We start from the raw sequence: 25,102 nt of genomic DNA on the forward strand, positions 1-25,102 counted from the left end.
TGGATTTTCCTTTATGTGCAGCTTAGCTTTCCAAATACTTCACAGTATGTATAATTCATATGGCAACAGATTAAGCGACTGCTATACTTTAGTGTTTTCATTAACCAGTAGTAGAATTTATCACATAGGCTGTGAACAGTCAGATTCTACATACATCCATTTAAAAAAATGGAAGAAAACTTTTCATTAGAATAGTGGAATGTCAAAACCTCTTTTTTAAACAATGCTTCCACGTTGCTAGAATTTTGTTACAACGTTGATTATCAGAACACAGCATTTCACATAAAACTGCAGACACATTCAAACAAAAAGTGATCTAATAATTTTTTAAAAAATATTTAACTGTGTTGCAATACAAAGAGATTGGAGATTGCAAATTTCACATTGGGGATCTTCACAGAATGGGAAAGTCGGCAAAACAGATAGCATAACCTCCTCCTGCCTTTTTCACAGGAACAGACTCAAGAATGACATCCTCTAGCCACCCACAGACAGATGCCAAGGATGCTATGGAAGCTGATGTGCTCACTAGATCAAAGTTATCCATGCCTTCTCCAAGCCTCTGATGCTGCACATGAAAACACAAGCTGAATTCCCTGGCCAACATCTTAAAACAAAAAGCCTTTGACAAAAAAGAAATTTTGTCTCATTTTGCTAGTAGTTCAGAGAATGGCAAAGCTGTGGAAAAACACAATACTTCCAAAAGAAGCATCAACAGTAGTCTCTTTAAACAGGAGCATAAACAGAAGAACATACGTCATGGAAACAAGCATTGGAAGCGGAGATTGTACATGTGAATTGATTACCAGAAGTCTGGCAGGGAAAGGCACACCTATATCCCACCAGCTGCAGCCGTCAATAAGTTCACTTTGTCCAGCCATTTCAACTTCTGAGAACTATATTTTGAAAGCAGAATATTAAGACGTTTACTACATGCTTCACATGAATAACAAAAAACGATACTACTCGCCATTCAAATCCCTTAAAAACACATTCATTACACTGCCCCCTCTTCTTCAGTGACTGTTCTCTTCACATGGAGTCCTACTTGTCCATGTCTCTACCAAAACTCATAAAGCCTAACAACGCAAAACCAACACACAAATAGTTTTCCTAACTTATTCCTTTATTTTGTAAGAGAGATTTTGAGCTTTTGGAAGGCGTTGGGGAAGAAAGATCTGGTAAAAGATCACATGCATCCACAGCACCATAAACAGATTAGTAAACGAATGCCTGGACAATATCACAGCGCTGGATTATATCTCCTTCAGTTACCATGTCTCTTTAAGTACCTAAACTCATCGCACATCTTAAGCCAAAACAGTCAAAACTCATATATGAAGTATCAAATAAACAACCACCCCCCAAAGCACTGGTTTGACCAACCTGGATATATATTTAATATATATATTAACTGGTAACTCTTCAAAACCCAGAATGAGCCAAGAAAGTTTCACTTAAGTGAAGGCAGGAAACTGCAATGTGAATTATTTCAAAATTATTTTATGTTTGTTCAAATTTTACTTATCTACACATACAGGAAGAACTGTTTAACACTCATGTTCTACAACAGAGATGGCTGCCAATACTAGGAAATGGGTGCGTCAGGATAGTGGCAGGAAGCATTCCCCACAGTCACTCCTCTACAATATATATTTTATAAACGAACAGTCAAACATACACACTTCTTATCTGTCCCTGTCTACTCATCTTGTGGTTGGTTGCCAAGCAGAAAAATTGTAAGGAATGAAAGGAATGAGAAAATACAGAAGAGAATCCACTGTTAGAACTATCAAAGACAGGAAAATGTCATTTCACACACATGTGTTTTTCTTACATTGCTCAAATAGGAACTTCTCCATGTTTAGTTTGAGTAAATACACAGAATGTAAAAAGGGACACAAAGGGACACAAAGTGATTTTTTCCTGCCCATAAAACAGGCAAGTCTAGCAGGCAGAAAAATCTTGATTTCCTAATATACCACAACATCACACTACCTGAAGCACCAAATCCAACAATGTAAAATTGTCTTGCAGACCTACTAGATTGTGATGGCTTATTTTACTCCACCACTTAACAAGTCCAGTTCTTTATGAAGCAGATATAATAAAGACCTTGAAGGAAAAAAAAGGAAAAACCTGAAACACAAATAAAACCCTCTTGTTCCCTAAATCATTAGAGGTTAGTTTAAACACAAGTTTACCTGAGGTTCAGTGCTCACAGCCAACAGGAAAATTATGACCTTTATATAGAGTTCTTGGGTTGCTTTGCGTTTTGTTTTTTTTTTTCACTTCTTGAAGGACTAGGAAGGGAAAAACATCACTCAGCACAGGCTGCAGGTGATCTGCTCCACCTTGGACAATGGTCTGCAGGGGAATCTCTGTTCTAGTGCCTAGAGCACCTTTGCCCCCTCCTTCACTGGCTCTGGTGTCTACAGGATTGTCTCACATATTCCCACTTTTCTTGCCTGGCTACTGTACAGTTGTTTTGAATGCTTCCTTAAACATGTTATCACAGAGGTGCTGCCAAGATTGCTGACTGACTCAGCTCTGGCCAGTAGCGGGTCCATCTTGGAAACAGCTGGAATTAGTTCCACCCAGCATGGGGGCAACTTCTGCATGTGGTGAAGTCACACCTGCAGACCCCCTGTAGGATCCCAGAAGATAAGGGGCTAATGTGTTGTCTCAAACACCAGTAGCAGGGTGGCTGTGGCACCAACCAAGGACTTTAGGTAACAGCAGCCAAGGACTGTTGGCAATAACATGCTGTGAGAAAGGACAAGATGTGACTGGACAAGGGGCCACACAGAGGTAGGACAGCACTCCTCTGGGACAGAGGTCTTTGATCTACCTCCTGGAGATACGCACAGTGCAGTACAGCACAGAGAAATGAGGTGGAGAAGTAGGCACAGATTCTATGGGGGGAACAAGACCACCAAAGACCCAAAGCCCTCTGAACCCATTTCCACAAGGACCTGGAAAAACAGACAGCACATGATAACTAATTAACACTGAAAATCTAAAACTTTTCTCTGGGTCAGGGAAAGCTTACCAATTAAAAAGGCACCCAAAACCAAGCCCAAGTGCATGGGTATTCCCTGGACACCCTATTGCCTGGATCAATACTGGAGCCAGTACTGGCTTTCTCTCTCTCTTACTCCCTCTATCCATCTTTAATTTGTCTGTCTCCTTCTTTTCACCCTACCCCTTTATCCAAAATCTACTGCTGTGTATTTACATTAGGAGGTGTAGGACTAACATACCAACTTGCACGCCATATTTAACTAACAAAACTTCATAAGCTTTTGTGGATTCTCTAATTTTAGTTATTCCTTTTACTACTAAATCCTTGCCAATTACACCCAATATAAACTATAAACAGTAAAACTGAATAGAATTCAATCATTACTGTAAATTACTGTAAAATGAAGCTGAAAAGAAAAGCATTGGTTTGAAGACAATGAAAGAAAACAAGATAAACAGCAAGCTTGAGTATACACTAAATTCTAATTCAGAAGAGACTAGCATCACTCAGTGAACCATCACTCTTCCCTTTAACTCTGATGATTCCCTGCATACTGCCCTCACCCAAGTACCTGGCAGTCCAACAGCAGAACCCCATGGGACATTTGCAATTTAACCTCAAGTAGAGCTTAGGATCACAGTAATTTTGTCCTCAATCTATGTTAATCTATTTTGAAATTAGTCCCTTAGATTTCCTGTCTGAAGCTAACAGGATGGGATCACTCATGGTCAAGAAAGCACTGCTTCCCCCTCCCAGGCCTTGTAAAAGGATGTTACCTCAGCAGCAATTGAAAATGAAACCAGGTATCAGATGTCTATACAGAAAGGCACGTCAAACTAGGCACCCAAAATACACAGTGAAGTACTTTTTAGTCCACCTCACTGTCTACAAACTAGTGCAGAATTATGGAGCTGAGCACATGTCAACACAGAAAAGGGAAAGATTGTGTTGGGGAGCACATAACCTAACATGCTGCCTGACAGACACAGAAAGGTTTAATTGGCCAACTGACAGAAGTCCCAACATTTTCATGTCAAAACAAAGAATTATGAAAAAGCTCACAAGGGTTTTTCTCTGCCTAAAGCAGCAAAAAGCACCACAGAAGACACCAAAACACAGGCTTTGTGGTTTCTCAATGAGAGATGCTATATTGTGAAAAGTAACAGCACAGTTTACCTGAATGTCTTCCAGTTAAAAACAGCACTAATTCTCATGAATTTGGGAAAACTATAAACAACATAGCTGTTTCTAGATGGAACAAAAAACATCCTATGTTTTTACAGTAAACAGAGCACAGCATTATTCACTCTTTAAACCCAAAGTACTTGGCACCTCTTACTCATCAGGAAATCATGGGGATGGGAGGGGAAAAGTGTGTAGGGGGTGGCATTAAGGCTTGGTATAGACTTCCCCTAAGATCAATCCAGTCCTCTGGGGCAGGAAAGGTGAAGTCTTAAAATAACAAACTGCAACCACTGTTTTGCACACCCAAGCTTCAAAGTGTGTTTCTCTTCAATCCTTTTGCTTGTCATCTTTGGGAAACAAAAGGATAGCTCAAACCTGATGGCCACTGACAAGGACCTGAAACATGCAAAGACAGCCTGCACTGTGAAGAAGCTTTCCCTTTTTAAGGATCACTGGCATTCTCTGGTTCAGGGGGTAAAGCCTCATTTGGTGACAATGAGGTGACAATATCAGCTTCAGGTATTTTCACTCCTTCCTCCCTTCTCATCCCAGCTATTTCTTTGTCTCTTCTAGGAAAAAAAAAAAAAAGAATCCCCAAACTGCTCTGGTTATGTCATACATTTCACTGAATGAGACTGGCAAACATACCAGTACAAACAAATGAACCAAAGTACTGCACTCTGGAGAAAGAACAAGTGGGTGGAGATAAAATGGACACCATTCACCATTTTAATATGAAGCTATAATCTGAGGCTGCCCGGTTCTGGCATAAAAACAGCGCTCAACTGCATCCATGGCTGTGTGTTCTCATGTAGGAAAGGAACATCAAAAAACATGCTGTGCTTACTCACAGACAACATTCAGAAAAAAAGAAATAAAAGCCATTACCCTTGAAATAACAATAGTGAATGGTAACAACAGGAGGAAGAACATGTTAGTAAATACAGTGAATGGCCAATTGTTAAATAAAAACATATTAAGGATGCTTGCTAAATTTTTTTGAGAAAACTAAGGGAACAGAGAGCACAGAAATCAGGTTTTTTTACTGATCCAGCATACCAGAATGAACCAAACGCAGCCATTCTCCACTCCTAACTTAATAAATACCAAGTTCAAAGTTTTTCTTGGGGTTAACTAATTTGCAAGTTCTCAGTGCGTCTATACATTAAAATAACCAGAACAAACCGTCCAAAACCATCTCCAAGGGCCAGGGCAGCAAGACAATTTCAGTTAATTGCCAGAAAAGCAATGTCAGGTATGAATTCTGGAGAAATTTGTTTAAATTATCTCTTTTTTCCATTCTATAAATAAATTCTTAACAAATTTCAATTTACCATTTCTATTTTGCTTTGATTTAAAATAGTCAGAAATCCTTTAGACAATTAGAATGTGAAGCTTCTCATCAAAACATAGTATAAAATCTTACTTGTTACAGTTACAATGCTGTTACCCGTATCAGTAACATTTTCTTTATGCAACAATAGCATTTTCCTGTTTTACTGGAATAAAGAATCTCTAACTAGGTATGTGTTCTAGCAGATAGATACTTTTTAGCTGAAAAGTTAATCTGAACTGCCTACACTAAAATAAACCTCATGAGGTAATTTTGACAAGTAAAACCCACCCTAAGCACATCAAAAGAACTCTTTAGAATAATTATGTATATTTATTTTCTGCAATCAAGCAGTCAGCAGTACTTGGCCTTATCATGGCAAAAGTTTAACAATGACAAAACCAGAATGATTCTGTCAAAATAGAACAAAAGTATTATTTTTAAACTGAGAAGAAGAAAACCTCTGGCAAATAACCTATGTAATAAAATATTCTATTTCAAGTGCAGCCTCTAACTGAAATGCAGTAATAATATCCTTATAAGCCCAGACCAAGACATCAGTAAATCAGATGTATATGGGAGTATAGATCTGTAATTCAATAACCCTAGTATTTTTTGGAGAGAGACAACATGACTCAGCACACATCCAAGAAGTTCCTGCAGGTCATTGATGGTAACTTTTTGACCTAAATGGTAGAAGAGCCAACAAAGAAAGATGTGTTGTTGGACCTTGTAAAACAAGCCAAGAAGGACTGAGAATGTGAAAGTTGGGGGCCGCCTTGGTTGTAGCAACCATGAGATGGTGCAACTCAAGATCCTGCACAGAGGAGGTAAAGCAGCAATCAGGACTAGAGCCCTAAACATCCAGAGAGGCAACTTCAGCCTCTTCAAAGACCTGCTTAGCAGAATCTCATGGGTTAGGGCTCTAAAGAAGAAGGAGGTCCAAGAAAGCTGGTCAATATTCAAGCATCATTTATTTCCTCCACACTCAAGACCAGTGCATTCCCATGAACCAGAAATTAAGCAAAGGGGGCAGGATGCTCATCCTTTATGGATGAGCAGGGAGTTTCTGACAAATCTCAAATAGAAGAATGAAATTTATGGAATGTGAAAAAAAGGACAGGCCACATGTTAGGATGATGGAAACATTATCACAGAATGCAAGGAGGTGACAAGGAAGGCCAAAACCCACTTCCAGTTGAGTCTGTAGAAGAATATCAAGGACAACAAGCAAGGCTTCTACAAGTAGATCATCAGCAAAAGGAATACTAGGGAAAATGTGGGGTCACTGCTGAATAAGACAGTTGTCCCAGTGAAGGAAGACAGAGAGAAGGCAGAATTACTGAATGCATTCTTTCCTTCAGTGTTAACTGCTGAGGCCAGCCCTCAGGAATCCCAGACCTTGGGGTAAGGAGAGGAAGGCTGGAGAAAGGAAGACCTACCCCTGGTAATTGAGGCTTTAACTAGACAGGCTTAAAATTCAAAAATCCATGGGCCTTGATGGGATGTACACACAGGTGCTGAGGGAGCAAGAAGATGACGTTGCTAAGCCACTCCCCGTCATCTCTGAGGTGCCCAATGACTGGACAAAGGACAAAGTTAGTCTCATCTTCAGAAATAGCATGAAGGACCCTGGAAACTACTGGCCAGTCAGCCTCACCTCCATCCCTGGAAAGGTGATGGAACAGAACATTCTGGAAGTCAGCACCAGAATGCAGAAGAAAAGAAGGTCATCAGGAGCAGTCAGCAGGAATTTCCCAGGGGAAAATCATGCTTGACCAATTGACAGCCTCCTGTGATGGCAGGGCTGGATGGGGAGGTGAGGGGAGAGCAGTGGTTGTTGTCTGCCTCCACTTCAGCAAGGCTTTGGACACCATCTCCCATAACATCCTCACAGGTAAGCACAGGAAGCATGGTTTAGATGAATGGACAGTGGGATGGACCAAGGACTGGCTGAATGGCAGAGCTCAGAGGGTCAGGATCAGGGCAGCAGAATCCAGTTGGAGGCCTGTAGTCAGTGGTGTTCCCCAGGCACCAATACTGGGCCCAGTCTCACTCAACTTGTTTATCACTGCCCTGGGTGAAGGGATCCAAGGTACCCTCAGCAGGTTTGCTGATGATCCAAACTGGGGATGGCTGATACACCTGAAGGCTCTGCTGCCTTTGGGCTGGGCCTTGGTGGGCTGGGGAGTTGGACAGAGAGAACCCTAACGAGGTTCAACAAGGGCAAGTGCAGGGTCCTGCAGCTGGGGAGGAATAACCCCAAGGACCAGCACAGGCTGGGACTGCCCCACTGAAGAGCAGCTGTGCAGAGAAGGACCTGGGAGTCTTGGTGGATCACAAGGTGACAATGAGCCAGCAGTGTGGCCCTGTGGCCAGGAGGCCCAGTGGGATCCTGGGCTGCATTGGGAAGAGCGTGGCCAGCAGGTCAAGGGAGCTGATCCTCCCCCTCTACTGGGCCCTGGTGAGGCCACATCTGGAGTGCTGTGTCCAGCTCTGGGCTCCTCAGTACCAGAGAGACAAGGAGCTCCTGGAGAGGGTCCAGCAAAGGGGCACAAAGATGATGAGGGGTCTGGAGCATCTCTCTTAATGAGGAGAGACTGAGACAGCTGGGCCTGTTTAGTCTAGAGAAGAGAAGACTGAGAGGGGATCTCATCAATGCATGTAAATATCTCAGAGGTGAGTGCCAAGAGGATGGTGCCAGACTTCTCAGTGGTGCCCACATACTGGACAAGAAGTAATGGCAATAAACTAAAACATAAGAAATTTCACCTCAAGTTGAGGAAGAAATTCTTTATGTTGAAGGTGGCAGAGCACTAAAACAGGCTGCCCAAGGAGGTCATGGATTCTCCCTCTGTGAAGACATTCAAAACCCAGATAGACCTGTTCCTTTTTAAACTGCTCTAGGTGACCCTGCCTTGGAGGAGATGATCTCCAGGGGTTTCTTGTAACTGTAACCCTTCTGCGATTCTGTGAATTTAAGGCAAGATCTTTCATAGCAATATCCTCACAAAAAAAGGGAGAGAGAAAAATTACAATTAAGTTTACTGGAAAAAATTAAATTTTAAAATGTTCAGATAACCAAGCAGCTGTACTTGTTACTTTTTTTTAAAAGTATTTATATTGACTTTTCATAATAACACTACTTAACAATATACAGCAACACACACACTGTCATAAAACAATTGCAGCCCAGTAGCTGCAAGTATGTTCTCACACATTTTCTTTTGCTATTTTTCTGAGACAGCCCTAGAAAATAACTTCCATCTGGATAGTAAATCTATCCAAGTAAGTGCCAATGTAACACTTCCTCTAAAGAATGGTTTCTAATTGGATACCATTAACAACGCTGCTGAGATTAGCAATAGATCTGAGCTTCATTTCTGATGTTTCACTTGATTGCATATTCTTTGGGTGTGTATTTGTCGTGTTACTAAGAAAACCTTAAGAGGGAGGAATAAATTGATTTTTAAAACTACTGCATTTGAATGTCATCCACTTCTCTTCCTTACTTAAAAAAAAAAAAAAGCACCATATAAATGCAGTGATTTTTACAACAGCAAACTTAAGTCTGAAGGAAATTGCAGCAGTCCCACAAATCTTCATGGAATACACAACAACCCAAGCTTCTTTAAAAGCATGACACTGATGTTTTCAGATGGCTAAAAAATTCCTTAACATTATTGAACTGACACAGTTTGGATTTAATTTTTCTCATTTTTAAGTTAACATATAGCCAGAAATATGAAATATTTATCCCAACAGGATATTGAAGTGCACTCCATCCCTCACCAGCCACATCCTTTTTTTTAAATATGCAGTTGAAATAATCATAGCTACTATGTACCTAGTAATCACAGCTATTTGGTACAGCTAACTGGAACTAAGCTACTTCAGAACTGCTTTGCTTTCCGAACCCACTAATTTCTACATCAAATAACCTCATTTTCTTTCACTGCTACTATGAAAAAGATCCATGGAAACAAATTCCTGACTTTCTATACGAAGAAAACAATGAAAATTAAATAAACAAAACAACCAGACTAAAGGATGGGAAGCTTCTGGCAGAGCCAAAAAACCATAATAGACAGCTTATGCTTCAGGTTTAGTTTTTTGAGGGATTACTACTGTATGAGAAAATATTTTTTCGCATGCAGTCAACATCTATTCCAGCAGAAAGGAAGAGATACTGTCTAAATTCCTCTAGTTATACCACCACAGTCAAAAGAGACGAATGAGCACAATGGAAGTGAAGGCAGGAGGCAGTGCTAGTCATTTGCCCACAAGAAGCAACAAACCTTATGGTGCAGCAAGCACAGCTGAGGCAGTGCAGCAACAGCACGGATTATTAGCTCAGCAGAGAATGCCAAAGCACACAAAGCTTACAGCATTGTAGGCTACACAAAAGGTTAGAAAACACAAGCATGTGCACATGCTTCTCTCTACTAAAGCATATGCTGTTTATAGAAATACCAGATAAAATATGCAGAAGATTTTCTATCCTTTGAACCAGTATTTTATAGCCTCAAAATTAAAGTAATTGGGGAGTCAATATTTATTAGCATTTCCACAATCTGAGCAGCGCTATTAATAAAATCAGAGCAGATGGAAGCTGCTGTCATATGTTGTTGGGGTTTTTTTTCTGGGGCAGGAGGGGGACTAGGCAGTAACAGTTCCTCTACAGGAGTTCATATAGACCTTCTGACAACTAAATACTCTATTGGGCACTCTTTTTATTCATAGAAAATACTTGCCTCTATGAACCCTTACAGTAGGAGGCAAAAGCAAGTTAGTGCCATCTGCATTGGCATCATTTAATAAAGAAAAAAGCTGATTCTGAACATGTGTTGCTTTTCCATTGAGCTTTGAAAGCAAATCAAACTTTGCCTTGTTAACACTTTTCACATTTTTATATATGCTCTCTAGCTAAAAAAATGTCAACACACCAGTAAGAGACAAAGTATATTATGTGATGTATGCCTAGGCTTTAGAGCAGCAAACCAAAAAGGACAGTAGGAGGCGCAACAAAAATTTCTAGCATTTTTTCAAGTACCTTTTGTCCAAGTTTTCCAAATAAATATGCTTATCATTTCTAAGAACTGAAAAAGAAAATTACAAAACTCAGTATTCTAAAGTTCTCAAGCCAAAAGCTTGTGTCCACTTAATGAACACTGAGCTTTAAAACAGAATTATTTTCTTTTTCATATATTTCCCTTTCATGTAAATAAATATAATTTACTTGGGTCTTCAACAGATATTCAGAGCTTAAAAAAAGTAACATGAGATGTGATGCAGAATAAAACTCAAGTGCTTTGAAGGCATTTATAACAAAATATGAATAAATAAGAGGATTTCTATTTTTACACATTAGGCAGTTGGTCCAGAGGAAAGAAAAATATTGTACTTACCACTGTGTTACTTTCTTCTCCCTGCTGCTTCTTCCCTGAGCTTTCAAAGTCAACATTCTGTTTAAGACAAAGGGACAAATTTTAGTAAACCCTATCACTACTAGATAAGAACAAACTAATATTTTATTGTATTGTATTAGATATATTTTTGGCTTTCAGAGTTTTGGTTTTGTTAAAAGAAAAGCTTTACATGTGTATGAACAGCTTGAATATTTCAGAGTACTTGAAAGACTTCTAAGACAGTAAAACTGCATGTATTCTTTTAAAGGGGATCATTCTTGTGCGTACAAAACATTGTTTTTTACTCTGTTTTTATTTTAACGCACTCTGTCTACAAACTTGTTTCATTTTTACTCCTTTTATAGTTACTATATTAAAATATTATGTTTCACAGATTTCTCTTGCACACAGTTCTGAAGAATTCCATGAAAAAATGCATCAAAAATTTACCAAAGATGAAGAGTACATTTTTGCATGTTAACTTCAGGAATTTTTTAGGAAGTTGCAACATAAGGCATAACAGATCGGATGCTAACTTCACTGGCATAGAACAATTAAAAACAAATGAAAGCATCCAGTGTTTTTGACTGAACACACACAAAATTAGTTGGCTGGAGTGATGGGAAGGATTAATTTTGCTTCCAACAAAGGCAGAAGTAGAACGTATCTTCAGAGACATTAAATGCTAACTGTGGTCAGACAGATCATCTAACCAAACACAAAGTTATGTAGAGCAGATAAGAAGCTAAGTCAAGCAGAGTATAATCTGTCAAATTCTCAGTATCTAGAAGAGATTTAAGTTGTGAGGATCCCAGGTAGTAGCTTCAAATTCAAAGGATTTGCCTATAAATGGAACTATATTTCATTTATTTCCAGTAAAAGCAGAATTAAGCCACCATGAAATAAATAAATAGATCCTGAAATAGATTTAAAATTAACTTTTTCCAGGAGAAAAGCAAGTTCCTTGTTTTGGGGTAAGAAACAGGACAATGAACTCCCACAGAAGTCAGGACTTCCACAAAAGGACTGCACTACAATCAAATTTTGCATATCACATGTCCTATTCCTCCTTTGGGAGTCACTGGTGTCAGCTTCTGCATTCATACCAAATGAACTCTAATACACTACACTGCACACATCTATACATTTATTTTCAATAGAAGGGCATCCAAGACATGCAAATAGCAAGGGATATAAGTAATATTAAAGCCACAAGCCTTTCAAGCACCCTACTGAAAAAAAAAATTCTATTAGTTCAGCCAGCTTCAGAAATGCAGAGCAGAACCACTCAAGACAATTAGAAAGATCAAGAAAGATGTCAATGATCAAAACGCATTCTGAAACTTGGGCTCTTAGAAGAGTCAGTTAAATTGCCATGGCTGCATGCCTCTTTCCTTTCCCACACCACTTTGCTCCTACTGCAAAACTGTGATCTTTACAAAAGCTATTTCAGAGGCACTGTACACAAACTCCCGAACAGAAGAAATGCAGGTCTGCAATAGTTGTGCTAGAATAAGCAGAATTCATCCAGAGAACACAACAGTGCAGAGCTGAATCTGAAAAAGAGACAGTCAGGTGATTATGCCTCTGAAAGATAAAGACTTAAGGTCAAGAGTCTGCAGGCAAAGTATTCGCAGTAGAATAATTATCAAAGAAATAGCTAGCCCTATAATCATCACAGAAACAATAAACAAAAAGGGATTACTCTTGCATCATTTCCTGACACCTGTTTGGCTGCATCTGTTGAAATGCCTAAAAGAATAAAATCCAGTGGTAGGCAGTCATTACCATTTAAACTGTTTGCAGACTTCCAACCCAAGCAGAAGGAACTCATCCAATCTCAAACATCCAGAGGCAATAATAGAGCAAGTGTGTGCATGAGGGGAAGAATACATGAGGCTACCTGGATATTTCATGTCATGCTGCTTTATAATGATTTAGAAGCTGCACAAGCCTCTGAACAAGAGACATCAGTTACAAAATCAAACAAAAGCAACGAACTCAGTGCAAACGTAATGTCACTTGAAACTGTGACACTGAGTCACATAACCTTAAGCCTCAATCAAAAGACGACAGCTCAGGATGTGCTGTAGCTATAACTGTAAGCATCAATGAGTTTCCAATAGCAGAAACCCTCCTATCACCACACAGTTTGCACAAAACAACCTAAGAAAATAAAGTGGGATATTTAGAGGAGCTCAAAGTAACCATGCACCAGAACTGCAGAAATCTAGAGACAAGGGACTAACGTGTTTGTCTCAAACACCAGTCGCAGGGTGGCTGTGGCACCAGCCAAGGACTGTTGGCAATAACATGCTGTGAGAAAGAACAAGATGTGACTGGACAAGGGGCCACACAGAGGTAGGACAGCACTCCTCTGGGACAAAGGTCTTTGATCTACCTCCTGGAATTAAGCACACTGCAGTACAGCACAAACAGAGAAATGAGGTGGAGAAGCAGGCACGGACTCTATGGGGGGAACAAGACCACCAAAGACCCAAAGCCCTCTGACCCATTTCCACAAGGACCTGGAAGAATGGACTGTGAGTCGTAAGTAATTTGCATAGAAAGTGTGACATATCCCCAGGGCAGGGAAAGCTACTAATAGGTACCCTGATCTAAACCGAGGAAGTGGCCCCAGGACATCCCATCAGCTGAATTGATGCTGCAGCCAGGACTGGTAATCTCTTTCCTTCTTTCTTTCCCTTCTCCCCCTCTTAAATTCATCTCTCTCTTCCCTTACACCCTACCCCTTTATCCAAAATCCAGGGTCATGTGCTTATATTAGAGGCCAGTGTACTAACATACCAATTTCCAAGCCAAGTGTGTAATTTACTAATAAAACTTCATAAGCTTTTGTGGATCATCTGACTTCTCATTCCTTTCAACCAATGAGTATCTACAAATCTTGGGTGCTCCCTTCCCCCTAAGGGTGCAACATCACAAAGACCTCAGCTAGTTCAGTTCACCACTTTTTTAGTTGTTTTGCAGGAGTGGTAACAGGTGCTTCAGATGACTAGCGGTTACTTTCTCTCAAGGTAAAAACACCTAATGAAATCTTATTTAACCAAACTCTAGGAAACTATATCAATCACATCAGACTGAGTCTCAATATGTTTCCCTAACCAAAAAACTCTAGCACTCTGTTTTATGAAGAGCAGGAGCTATTTTATGTATATGCCCCATTTGTACTCTTTCTTGATTAAAACCCAAATGCTACTATAAATGCTTGCCAGCTGGACTGCTGGTCTGACCCAGAGCAGCCATTCCAATCACTGCACTCCAGGGGTTGCTCACAACTAAGTGGACAAGTATTTCTCATTTCACCAAGTATTTCATTTCCAACTTACCACTGGCTTTAACCTAGATAGGGTGAAAACAAGGCCAGACAGCCAAAAAAAATTAGTGAAAAACTGTCTGAGCAGTCAGGGATCAGGTTAGGAAAACTAAAGCACAGGTAAAATTAGATCTCGCCAGGGGCATCAAGGGCAACTAGAAAAGCTTCCACAAGATACTTTCTTTGCCATACAGAAGGAATCATACAAACTTTAGAAGCAGATCCATGAGAACCTCCAAGTTCAACAAGGCCAAATGCAAGGTGCCGCACTTGGGTCGGGGCAATCCCAGACATAAACAGAGACTGGGAAGCAAATTCAGTGAGAGCAGCCCTGTCAAGAAAGACTTTAGGGTTCTCCTGGATAAAAAGCTGGACAACAGTGTGTGCCCACAGCCCAGAAAGCCAACTGTATCCTGGTCTGTATCAAAACAGCAGTGGAAGGAAGTGATTCTGCCCCTATCCTCTGCCCTTGTAACACCCCACAGAAGTACTGTGTCCAGTACAAGAAATTCTTTACCATGAGGGTGAGGAAGCACTGGAACAGACTGCACAGAGAAGTTGTGGATGCCCCATCCTTGGAACTGTCCAGAGAAGGAGGGTGTGAACTCGATAATCTTTACAGTTCCTTCCTTAGAGAAGAAAGGTGATTTCTATTATTTCTATAGGCATTCTAAAGGATTTCTATTATTTCTATTTCTATAGGATTTCTATTATTTCTATTTCTTCCTTCTATGGGTGATAGAAGGAAGACTATAAAAATGTGGCTCCCCTCCAAAGTAAATGGGAGAACTACTTACCTGTGACATGAAGAAGGCCAAAGCACTCAATTACTTTTTTTGGCTCAGCCTTCACCAGCAAGTTCTCCAGCTACCTCACCAGAGCTGCAGAAACAAAGACAGGGACTGGAAGAATGAAGAACTAACTATCTGCTGTAGAAGATCTGGTTTTTGACCATCTAAGTGAACAGGAAGGTTCACAAGTCCATGGGACCCAATGAGGTGCATCCACAGATCCTGAAGGAATTGACAAAGGAAGTAGGTAAGCCACTACCTATCTAACTTGAGAAGCTGTGGAAGTTCTAACGACTGGGAAAAGGACATATAACCACAATTTTTTTAAAGGAAAATAAAACCCCATAGAATTTACAAGTCAGTCAGGTCTCACCTCACTGCTCATAAAGATCACTGAGCAGACCCTCCTGAAAACTCTGTTAAGGCACACTGAAAACAAGGAGGTGATTTGTGACATCCACCACATCTTCACTAAGGGGAAGTCGTGTCGGACAAATGTGGCTGCCTTCTATAATGGGGCTACAGTTCACTTGAGATCCTCAGAATTCTTTCATTTGGCTTTGGAGGTTGACTTGAAAAGAATACTGATGTACCCAGAACATGTAGCAAACTTTCATACAACAGATCAGGATATAGGGTTATACTTCAGTACAATGAATGAGGCCCAAGCAGTTTTTACTTTCCCCAAACTGTTTAAGGAAACAAAAATAAAAACCAAACCAAACAAACCAAACAAACAAACCCCCAAAATAAAAACCAAACAACAACAATAATAACCAAAAAAAAAAAAAAAAAAAAAAGGAAAAAGAGAGAGAGCAAGAGAGAGAGAGTGGGTAAACTGCAACACGCTCCTCATTTCAGCAAGGGTTGGAAATAAGTGTGCCAGAGAAGGCTTCCTGAAGATAAGGAAAGCATCATATCTCTCTCAAGGAAAGTACCAAGGCTATCACCATGACAATGTGAAGAAAGAGAGAAAGTCAAAAGATATGGACTTTAGTTGACTCACAGAGTGACGTGGCTCCTTTTCACCTATTGAGAGAGTTTTGAGAGAGTTTCTTTTTCATGACCAATGGGCAGTGTATGTGTTTGTTAAGCAAGTGTAAATATCTTGTAAAATTATAAAGGCAACATGTTGCTTTAATAAATAGATCTATACAGCCTTCTGATGGAGTCCTGGTGCTTTGCGCCGTGTTGCGCTCTACAGTGACAAATAATATCTTAAAAACTGCTTGCTTCAGAGGCATTTCAGGCAGCCTTTACCCCTTAATAACCATCCTCCATTTTAAATACTGAAAGCAGTAAAACCAGCAAAATATTTCTTTAAATAGTTCCAGGAGAGTATTGCAGAATCCAGATTATCTGTGCTTGTCCTTAACCATCCATTCATATTCAGCAGGAAAGTATATTTAGCTAAAAAGACTTTAGACTGATCAAAATCATCCATACTAGAGACTCATATCAAGCAGAAAGAGATCCCATACTGATCCACTAAAACCAGTCTAGTAAACCAAGAACAATTTTATGGCAAGGAGATCAGTTGCCTTTTTGCCCTTTGAAATGGGGATGAGGAAGATGAAGCATTCCAAAGACTGAGAAAGAGCAACTGTCTTCACCATTGGTATCACTGAAGATACCAAGTACAAGAAGACTTTGCCTGCCAAAGGATACCCATAACCAGATTTTTTTTTTTTAAGTGTCAGGGGAGTACATGAAGATGAGCATAATCATTTCATATGCAATGATAATAAGTAAGTTTTACTGTCAGTGTTTACTTGCAAGATTCTAATTCACAACCTGCCACATTGGAGGGAAATGTGTGCCTTACAGTGAGCTAGCTTGAACAAACAAAACAACATATGATTTTGATTGAGGAAACAAAAGATAAACACAGCTGAGAAAATATTTATCTCTAGACAGTATATCTTTTGAAATTAAATATATTTTGCACAAAGTAGAAAGGCCTGTAGACCACAGACAGCGTAGTCCATCTCAAATTCCCAGACAGGGGAACAAGGAAGGATAAGAGAGAAGGACCAAGGAGATACAAAGGATCCAGAGAACACTCTCAGAAAACAAATTCATCTTGCTTTTCCTGGAAGCAGATGCTGTCATCCTATCCCACTGTTTCTTGTTGTTTCAGTATCTGAAACAAAGACAGACATTTAGAGTGAAGCAAAGAAAAATGGAACTGTCTCATTTACAGAGATTCAGCAAGTTTCAGGGAGCAGAAGTATCTTTCTATTAATTTGGGGTGGTCAAGTCCAAGACTTTAATAACAAAACATTACCTCAAGCAGCATGAGACTGACCTGCTTGAGGATTTGTTACCTCCTAGTACCACTGCTGTCAGAGCTGCTGACAACCAGGATCCTTTAATGCACGAAGAGGACAGCTGAGAGCACATTCTAAGCAGGCACACAAAGGTTCACATTTGCTTCCAGAATGCCCCAAAATAACCTGCTGGTGTACTGCAGGGGACATGCAGTTCAAAAGTGTTCTGCCAAGGGCTAAGGGTATGCTTACACACATATGGAATGCAAAAGCACTATGACAAGTCCCTGGACTGGCTAACTTGCTATATGACTTATATCTTAATTTAAAGAGTTTCACTGTTCTGCCAGATCTACAGTTCTATTAGAGGTCTTTTTAATTATCTTAAAACTTAATGGACTGCCCAGAGTGCAATAAAGTGAAATTTTGTTATTTTCCATATCACAATGGCACTTTTGCACAAGACAGTTAAGGAAACACATTCATACCTGTGCATACACAAATAAATCAGAGCTGATGGATTTTGTGGTTGACTACTTTTTCTTGGGAAAGCTAGTCAAAAAAGAGTCTCCAAGTCATAAATGAAGACTGCACCTGTGACCTCAACTTTTTTAAAGGCAACATTTCCACCTCTGTGGATATAGCTACAAAAACCTTGTCTAAGTATTCTGAGTGCAAATTGTGGTTTTGCAATAAAACAAACATACCTAGACCTAGGAAAATCGTCTGGCGTTCAAAACTCCCTTTTATAGCAATGCAGATAGTGCAGAAATTACCAATATGTCAGCATTTGATCTCATCAGTGGAAAATGCTGTAATGCACATGCACCAGATTGGAGGAGTTTTGGATCTCATCAAACTGCAAGAAATCATTTATGAATCAAGATGCCTGTTTCCCAAAGCATAAGCCTCAGCTCATATGCTCTGAAAAGTTATTCAATAATGTAAAGAACAAAATACCATGTCGTTATTAAACATAAACAGTTAGATCTACAACTGTTGAGGAGTTGTAGATCTATCCACCCTGAGGAGGCATAGATGTTACAGGTAAGAATCATATTGTGACTTGTAATTGCCTTTAAACCCCATTATTCCCCAGAGAAGTAGTAACATATAGCATTATTTTACTTTCTTTCCCAAGCACTGAAAACTGCAGAATGATGGAGGTTCTTAGGCACCTCCAGATCATGTGGTCCAACCTACCACCCAGTCTACCACACCAGAGCAAGCCAACATTAGATGCTACAAAGTCAAACTCTACTTTTGAGTTAAGGTCAATATCAGTTTGTAAAAAAGGAAGCAGATCAGTTGGATTATTTGCAAGCATTTCCGGGGGAGAAAGCTGAGACTTAATGGTTTTTGTTAACTGTGGTGGTACATGTGTCTATGCCTCCACTCTGGCAAAATTGTCTAGTCAAGTAATTACTATCTTAGGTAGTCATTTTCCAACTCTTACTAAAGCAACTGAATAATCACAATGATTCAATCATACATGAATGCATAATATAAAATGTTCCAGCCTGCATTATAAAAAAAGGTATGAAGTAAATCTCTTTGCAGAACCAATACAGTTATATCAATATATTCTGCTTTACAAGAAAGTAAGGTTGGGTTTCAGACTTACAATTTATTAAAATCTATAATGAAGGTTGCTTTCCAGATTGGTAAATGTGAGGGGGATTAAACTGTTACTTTATGCTGTTCCTAATCATTCTAGTTAAGGCATTACTAATGTCTACTGTTTCTGTTACTTGATGCCATCACATTAGCTCATGTAACAAGAAACCAAGACAGAAATGAAAACACAGAAACAACACTGGTTTTCTACTCCCAACTTAATGCTAAAAATTAAGAATTTCATGAAGACTTTAAAACATTACTATTCACAGTGTCCTTAAACACTGTACTCATTTAACATAGACCTGTCTTAATACAAAATAAACAAGTATAGTGATCTCTTCATAATAACTTGATTCTTCTCTTTGAAGTATACAATATAGCAGTAGCTGACCTTAATAAAAAAACTAACAAAAAAAAAAACCCATGCACAACAGAAAACTACCGGAGGTGGCTTTGTAGACCACTTATCATGTCCTCACAAATCATTCTTAGGGACAAGATCAACATATTTCAGAATAGGAACAACCTGTACCTTGTGCAGCGTTACAATTCTTTACCAAACCATTTTTCTAAAAATGACAGTTGTGCTAGCTCAGTGACTAAAAGTGAGCAGATGTGCCAAGCTACAGACTGAGGTCCAGTTAACCCTGAAGAAGCTTTGTTGTTAGTGGTAACAAAAAGAATCCAACTGGTTTAATATAGGAATTAAAAAGAAAGAACAATTTTTTTTTCAAGCTACAACTTTCACACAAGCTTCAGCCATTTCAAAGATTTCCACTGCTACTATAGAATTGACATTAACTTTTGAGAGAACTGAACGTATCTCTGTGACATCAGAAAGCCAATTAACACCACAATGTGACACAAGCACCCAGTGTAACAAGAGAGGCTGCAAATCCAAGAGAAAACAATTTAGATCTGGTGCCCTCACCCTATGTTCCTATGTGGCCCTGTTCCTTTTCACCCTGCACCCCTTCATTCTTTAGTTTCCCATCAGCACATGGATCACAGACTGAGCACTCCGAAAGGTCAAAGCTTTTTCAGTGCTATTGTTGTTAGCCACAGCAAATGTGGTCAAAACTCAGCCTTTTTTCACTGCAGAACAAGAGACTGATGAGGGGAAAGATGAAGAATGCGGAAAATTTGGAAAACAAGTGACTAAGAGAATAAGAATACATAAAACAGAATATCCCAATTGAATCAGTAGCAAAATTTATAACTAAAATCACAAAACTCAGTCATATATACACACCAAACAGCAAGAGAATGTATACCACTGTTTCTAGAAAGACATACTTGATCAAAATTAAGTAGGTGGTTCACTTGTATTATGCTATTATCATGATAATTTCTTTTTGCCTACTGCCATTCATCAGATAAACCCTTTTTCCTTCCCCACTTCATCACACCCATATCTTTTATTAGATATTGAAATACTTAAGGAAGGGACATAGCTAATCTTATTGTGCAGTACTTCAGAAATATGGCACCAAGTCTTATAGAGACCATGGGCATGTACAAAATGCTGGTGGCAGCCAACACTCACACTTCTGTGTGCAAACAGCACTTGTCTAAATATTGCCTTAAGTAGATGGATCATTAACAGATAACACGTTAGCTACTTAATATGAGGAAAAAAGAAGTGATCTAGATACTAAAGCAAGTGTGTGCAAGCATGAGAGAAAGCGTAGGGAATAAAAACCTGTATACTCAATTCTCCAAAAACATGTCAAACTTAAACAAACAAATCCTAGGATAAGTCCTCCATCTGAATGAACCCAAGATTGTCCCAGACAGTGTATTCTTGTCCTGAAGGACAATCAACCTAAGGTTCAAGTCCTCTTGGACAACACTTTGAGTATAGCTTTCAGCCCTGCAGATGAACCACTACTGCTTACACCCCCATAGTAAGACCAATAAAGATGGTATATTTCTCTCCATCTAAGACCTAGGCAGTCAGATAGACATTTGATACACAGGCGGATACTCCGCCAGTTATGACACACCTTATGCACAAAACCAATCCTTAGAGCTGTTTCAAACCAATAAAATACAGACGGTCATGACAGAATTCAGACTACAAATTTTACCAATTCTGAGAATGTTTGTGGCATCAAATGTTTGAATTCATCTTGTGCCTGTAGCCTTTCATGGCTACTGGCTGGTCCAGGAGATAGCACAACACAGTTTAAATCATTAAACAGCTGAGGCTTTATACTAGAAATTATCAAATTGTGCATAAAATACTGAATTCTTAGAAGTAATAAAACCTAATTTGTCTTAATAGTTATGAAACTGATATTAGGAATTGGATTAATCTTTTACATTTCACATCCTTCAGAAACATAATTTTATATCATAATGGAGATTTCATATTTAAATTGTTTCAAAAAGAGAAGAAACTAACAGCAGTTGCTGTTGTATATAATTGTATACTTAATTATAGATCTCACACTACCAGCCAAGTCATTATTAGGGTATGTTAATTCCTGAGTTCTCTTTCCTTTCAGGGCAGAGGTGAGCAGGCTAGTTAAGCAACACTTAAAGCTATTTTTAGGTGTCATTTCCCCCCACAAGTGTAGAGGCATAACTTTCCAATTAACAAATGCTATTGTGAACCTTTTACTTCCTTCTGCATTTATTTTGTTCCTCACTGCTTTACAAAATTGAATTAGGAGACATCACTGGCCAGTTGGATTACAAATACAATTAGCAATCTGACAATATGCTTGCAAAGCTGCTAAATATTCATAGCCATGAAGGAAATTAACTTCAGCTGTGCTCTTAACATGTGAAGTGAAACAAAAATATTTGTGTGTTATTGCTTGTCTGAGTGGGTTTAAATAGAAAAAAGAACCATCAGATACTTATTACAGCTTCAACTGTCAATTATTGCACACACCAACTTGAAAGTCAGTGTTGTCTATAAACAGTAACAAAGGTACCAGGAGGAATGTTACATTTCTATATTGAAAACAAAAATAAATAGTCGAGCAGCAACAAAGAAGAATCAGAGATGAATTTTTAAAAACACACTGATCTGAAGTAGGGATATACCCTGAAGGCAAATGTCCAGTATCAAAACTTTTTTGTAAGCTCTGGATAATTGAACAGGCATCTTCCTGGAAGCTGGTATTTCCTGTTTGAATTGATTTTAAATTTTTAACTAACTACAACAGCTACTGATTATGACTAAACATATAAAACATCAAACCAGTTAGTATTTTTACCCTACTACACTTCACACAGGCATGCATCATCTGTCACCGAGGTATGATCTGTAACTCCGTGACATTATCACATTACTCTCTAAAAGACTAATGCTACTGCCTAATCTCATGGTTTGAGCCAATTTCTAAACACTAAGCCTTGGCTTGCTGTCAGATCTCATTACCTGCCCGAGAACCAACGATGGAGCACAATTGTAACTTTTTATCATATAATTTAAAGCTGCCCAACCCCTTTGTTGCAGCTAATTTATATTCTGCAAATATTGTTACAGGTGATTTGTTTCACAGATGAAAAGAAGCTACAGAATCCCCCTGGATTTTTTGCTACATAACAGGATATCAATCCTATTCTAACATACAAAAAAATCCAGGCCCATAAACTACCTGAACAAAAAGGCAAACAGCTCATTAAGGTAATTAAAAATTTCTGTTATTTGAAATTGCAGAGCTGCAAGGTAATTAATCCCCAGCTCACAATATAATTTAAGGAAATTAATATGCTGAATTTAATTTATTGGAAAATAGTCCTAGTTGTTCCTGTCTATAAAAAACCAACCATGCGGACTGAACTTGAAGTAACCAATGCAGACATAGCTTCTCAATCTGAAAAAACAAACCCATAATTGTTACTTTAAAAAAAAAATCATGTGTGGATGGCAGTCTCTGCAAAGGAGCAGGATATGAGTTTGTTATACTCCCTCCAATAATGAGATTGCAGTGAGGGTTGTTTTGTCTCAGTTCTTACCCTTTTTTATTAAGTTTAATTTAAACCAACACAGCATCACATACAGAAATGGCTGTTTGTGTTTAGTCTGCAGTATCATATACTGATAGAGGCACTACCAAAATGCATGCCCTAAAAGGCATTTGAAGATTATCCATACATCTTCCAAAATCCTTTCTGCTGTAGTTGCCCATTCCAGTTCAAAAGGTCTTCCAGTAACAAGTGAAATGCTTATTAGATCTGATAGCCAAACAATGGAGGTTCTTAGGGGTTTCTGGCTTCTAGATACCAGTCCATTCTCAGTGCTGAGTAAAGACAAAAACAATCAGATATGAGCTTTAAAAACAACCTAACACCTGTTTAATCTAAAATGAGTATTTTTCTGGATATTCCAGATCTTCAACAAGCTAGTACAAGATCTGGGCAAATCAACTAAGTCTGTATTTAAAGATTTCCTAGCAATAAAGCAAGTCACCTGTTTATGTGCAGATTACTGGATTCTAATTTGTAGGAGAAAAACTGTATTAGATTACGTCTATGCAATATTCTGCCTAGCAATAAGACACAGTAACTAAAAAAGGGAATAAAATCAACCCTTTCCAACAGGTTGATTCCTAACATGCCAGTCAACTCTGTTAACAGTTGAAAAAGCACTAGAATATTCTCTAGTATGGAAAAAACCTCAGTACTGAGAATCAACAGTGAGATTAATGGACTTATTTCATTTTAGATACCAGCTTTCATTTTAATACCATTAAGAGTTTAGAACTTAGACTTAAAATGATGGACAAAATTACTCAACAGTTTTAATGTATATGCTCTGTGACCATGCACATAGTCGAGTTTTCCCATAAAATTACAGAAATCCAAAAAATAATGCACATGAAATTTATGTTTTCTGGTGTTAACAATAGTAAGAGACTGGGCAGAGAATAAGCATTAACAATATGGCACATAAAAACAGAGACCAGAATGAACATCAGCAGTTAGATAGCAGTACTGTTATTAGCACCTCATTTAAAAAGAAACAAACGTTTTCAACAGCTTTGATTAGACTAGAGACCAGCATCTAAATCTGGAATAGCAAATACTGAGAGACAGAGGTTAACCAATTTATCTAACACCTACTCACTAGTTTAAGACTAATGAGCCTTAAACTTAAATCTTGCTAGATGTAAAAATGCCTACAGATACCAAATCTTTATCTCCTATGGTTACTGTTTGCTTTCAATGCATGTGAAGAAAACTACAGTTCACATGCTTGAAAATGAGGAGCCTAAGTCAAAATTTGACTGTTTCAGAGGTATGGGAATAAAAAGGAAAATAAGGAAAAGAGAAATATCAAAATATAAAAAAGGGAAAAGAAAAGCTGGGTTGGACTGCTAATATCTCCTATCAGTCCAAGACTTCTCCGAGACCTAGTATAGGTCTACAGGTGACCCTTCCAGTGACAAAGTCCTCAATAATAGTGAGAGCCCCCAAAGAGTCAGCTCTCTTGCTTCCTTATCTTTCCATTGTGGTTTCTTCTGCTGTAGGTCAGCACCTCCCTCTCCACTCTTCTGCTGCTTCTTCTGTTTCAATATGCTTTTTTTCATACCCCAAGTTGCTTCGCCAGCCTTTCTAATACTAGTGTCCCTGACATGCTTCCATCTTAAAGAATTTTCCAGATGATAAGCACAGCTGGGGATGGTCTACTTACATTCAATGCATATAAAACCAAACATAAATTCAACCATCAGCAACAATGTTTTTATCACGTCCTTTGCTTACTTCTGGAAATCACCAGTACCATGTCCATTACTCTGACCCACAACTCTCTTTGCTTCTTCATCCTTTGAATCTCTGTAGTCACATCTGTCCCCAGCCCCAAACACCCAAAACAAAACCTTAACCCCCCAAAAATTATACTTACTACAAAAATAATTTCTAGGACACTGCTTAACTATATTGTTGGTTTAAGTACTCCTACTTTGCCCCTTTTCCTTTGAAGATATAAGCAGCTTATTTCTCTTATTTTTCAAACTATTTTCTCATTCAAAATCAAAAGGGAAACTCCCCAATCAATAAAATTAGCTTCTACCACCATCTATCTAGTCTCCTGTGTTGTAAAGTATGGTCTGGGGGTATTCTATTTCCCATCTGTTAGAGGTTGGGCAGTCATCCTCTGTTAATTGGGCAG

At 38.8% G+C, this 25,102-nt stretch overlaps 1 protein-coding gene across 13 annotated transcripts in view; it reads right to left on the reverse strand.

The window, feature by feature from the left end:
* ERBIN (erbb2 interacting protein) overlaps positions 1-25,102 on the reverse strand; it is a 120,711-nt gene that overhangs the window by 67,474 nt on the left and 28,135 nt on the right. For 3 of the 13 annotated variants that reach the window (XM_077171291.1, XM_077171292.1, XM_077171289.1), the window contains 2 exons: positions 10,952-11,008; positions 807-896 (listed from right to left, as the gene is read on the reverse strand). In XM_077171291.1, coding sequence (XP_077027406.1) covers positions 807-881 — 75 coding nt within the window. In that variant the 5' untranslated portion in view covers positions 882-896; positions 10,952-11,008. Of the gene's footprint in view, positions 1-806; positions 897-2,204; positions 2,221-10,596; positions 10,643-10,951; positions 11,009-25,102 lie in introns of those variants that run through there. The other 10 variants (XM_077171295.1, XM_077171288.1, XM_077171293.1 and 7 more) reach the window with 6 other exon arrangements.

The sequence above is a fragment of the Agelaius phoeniceus genome, chromosome Z (genome assembly GCF_051311805.1).
Source record: "Agelaius phoeniceus isolate bAgePho1 chromosome Z, bAgePho1.hap1, whole genome shotgun sequence".
Lineage (NCBI taxonomy): Eukaryota > Metazoa > Chordata > Aves > Passeriformes > Icteridae > Agelaius > Agelaius phoeniceus.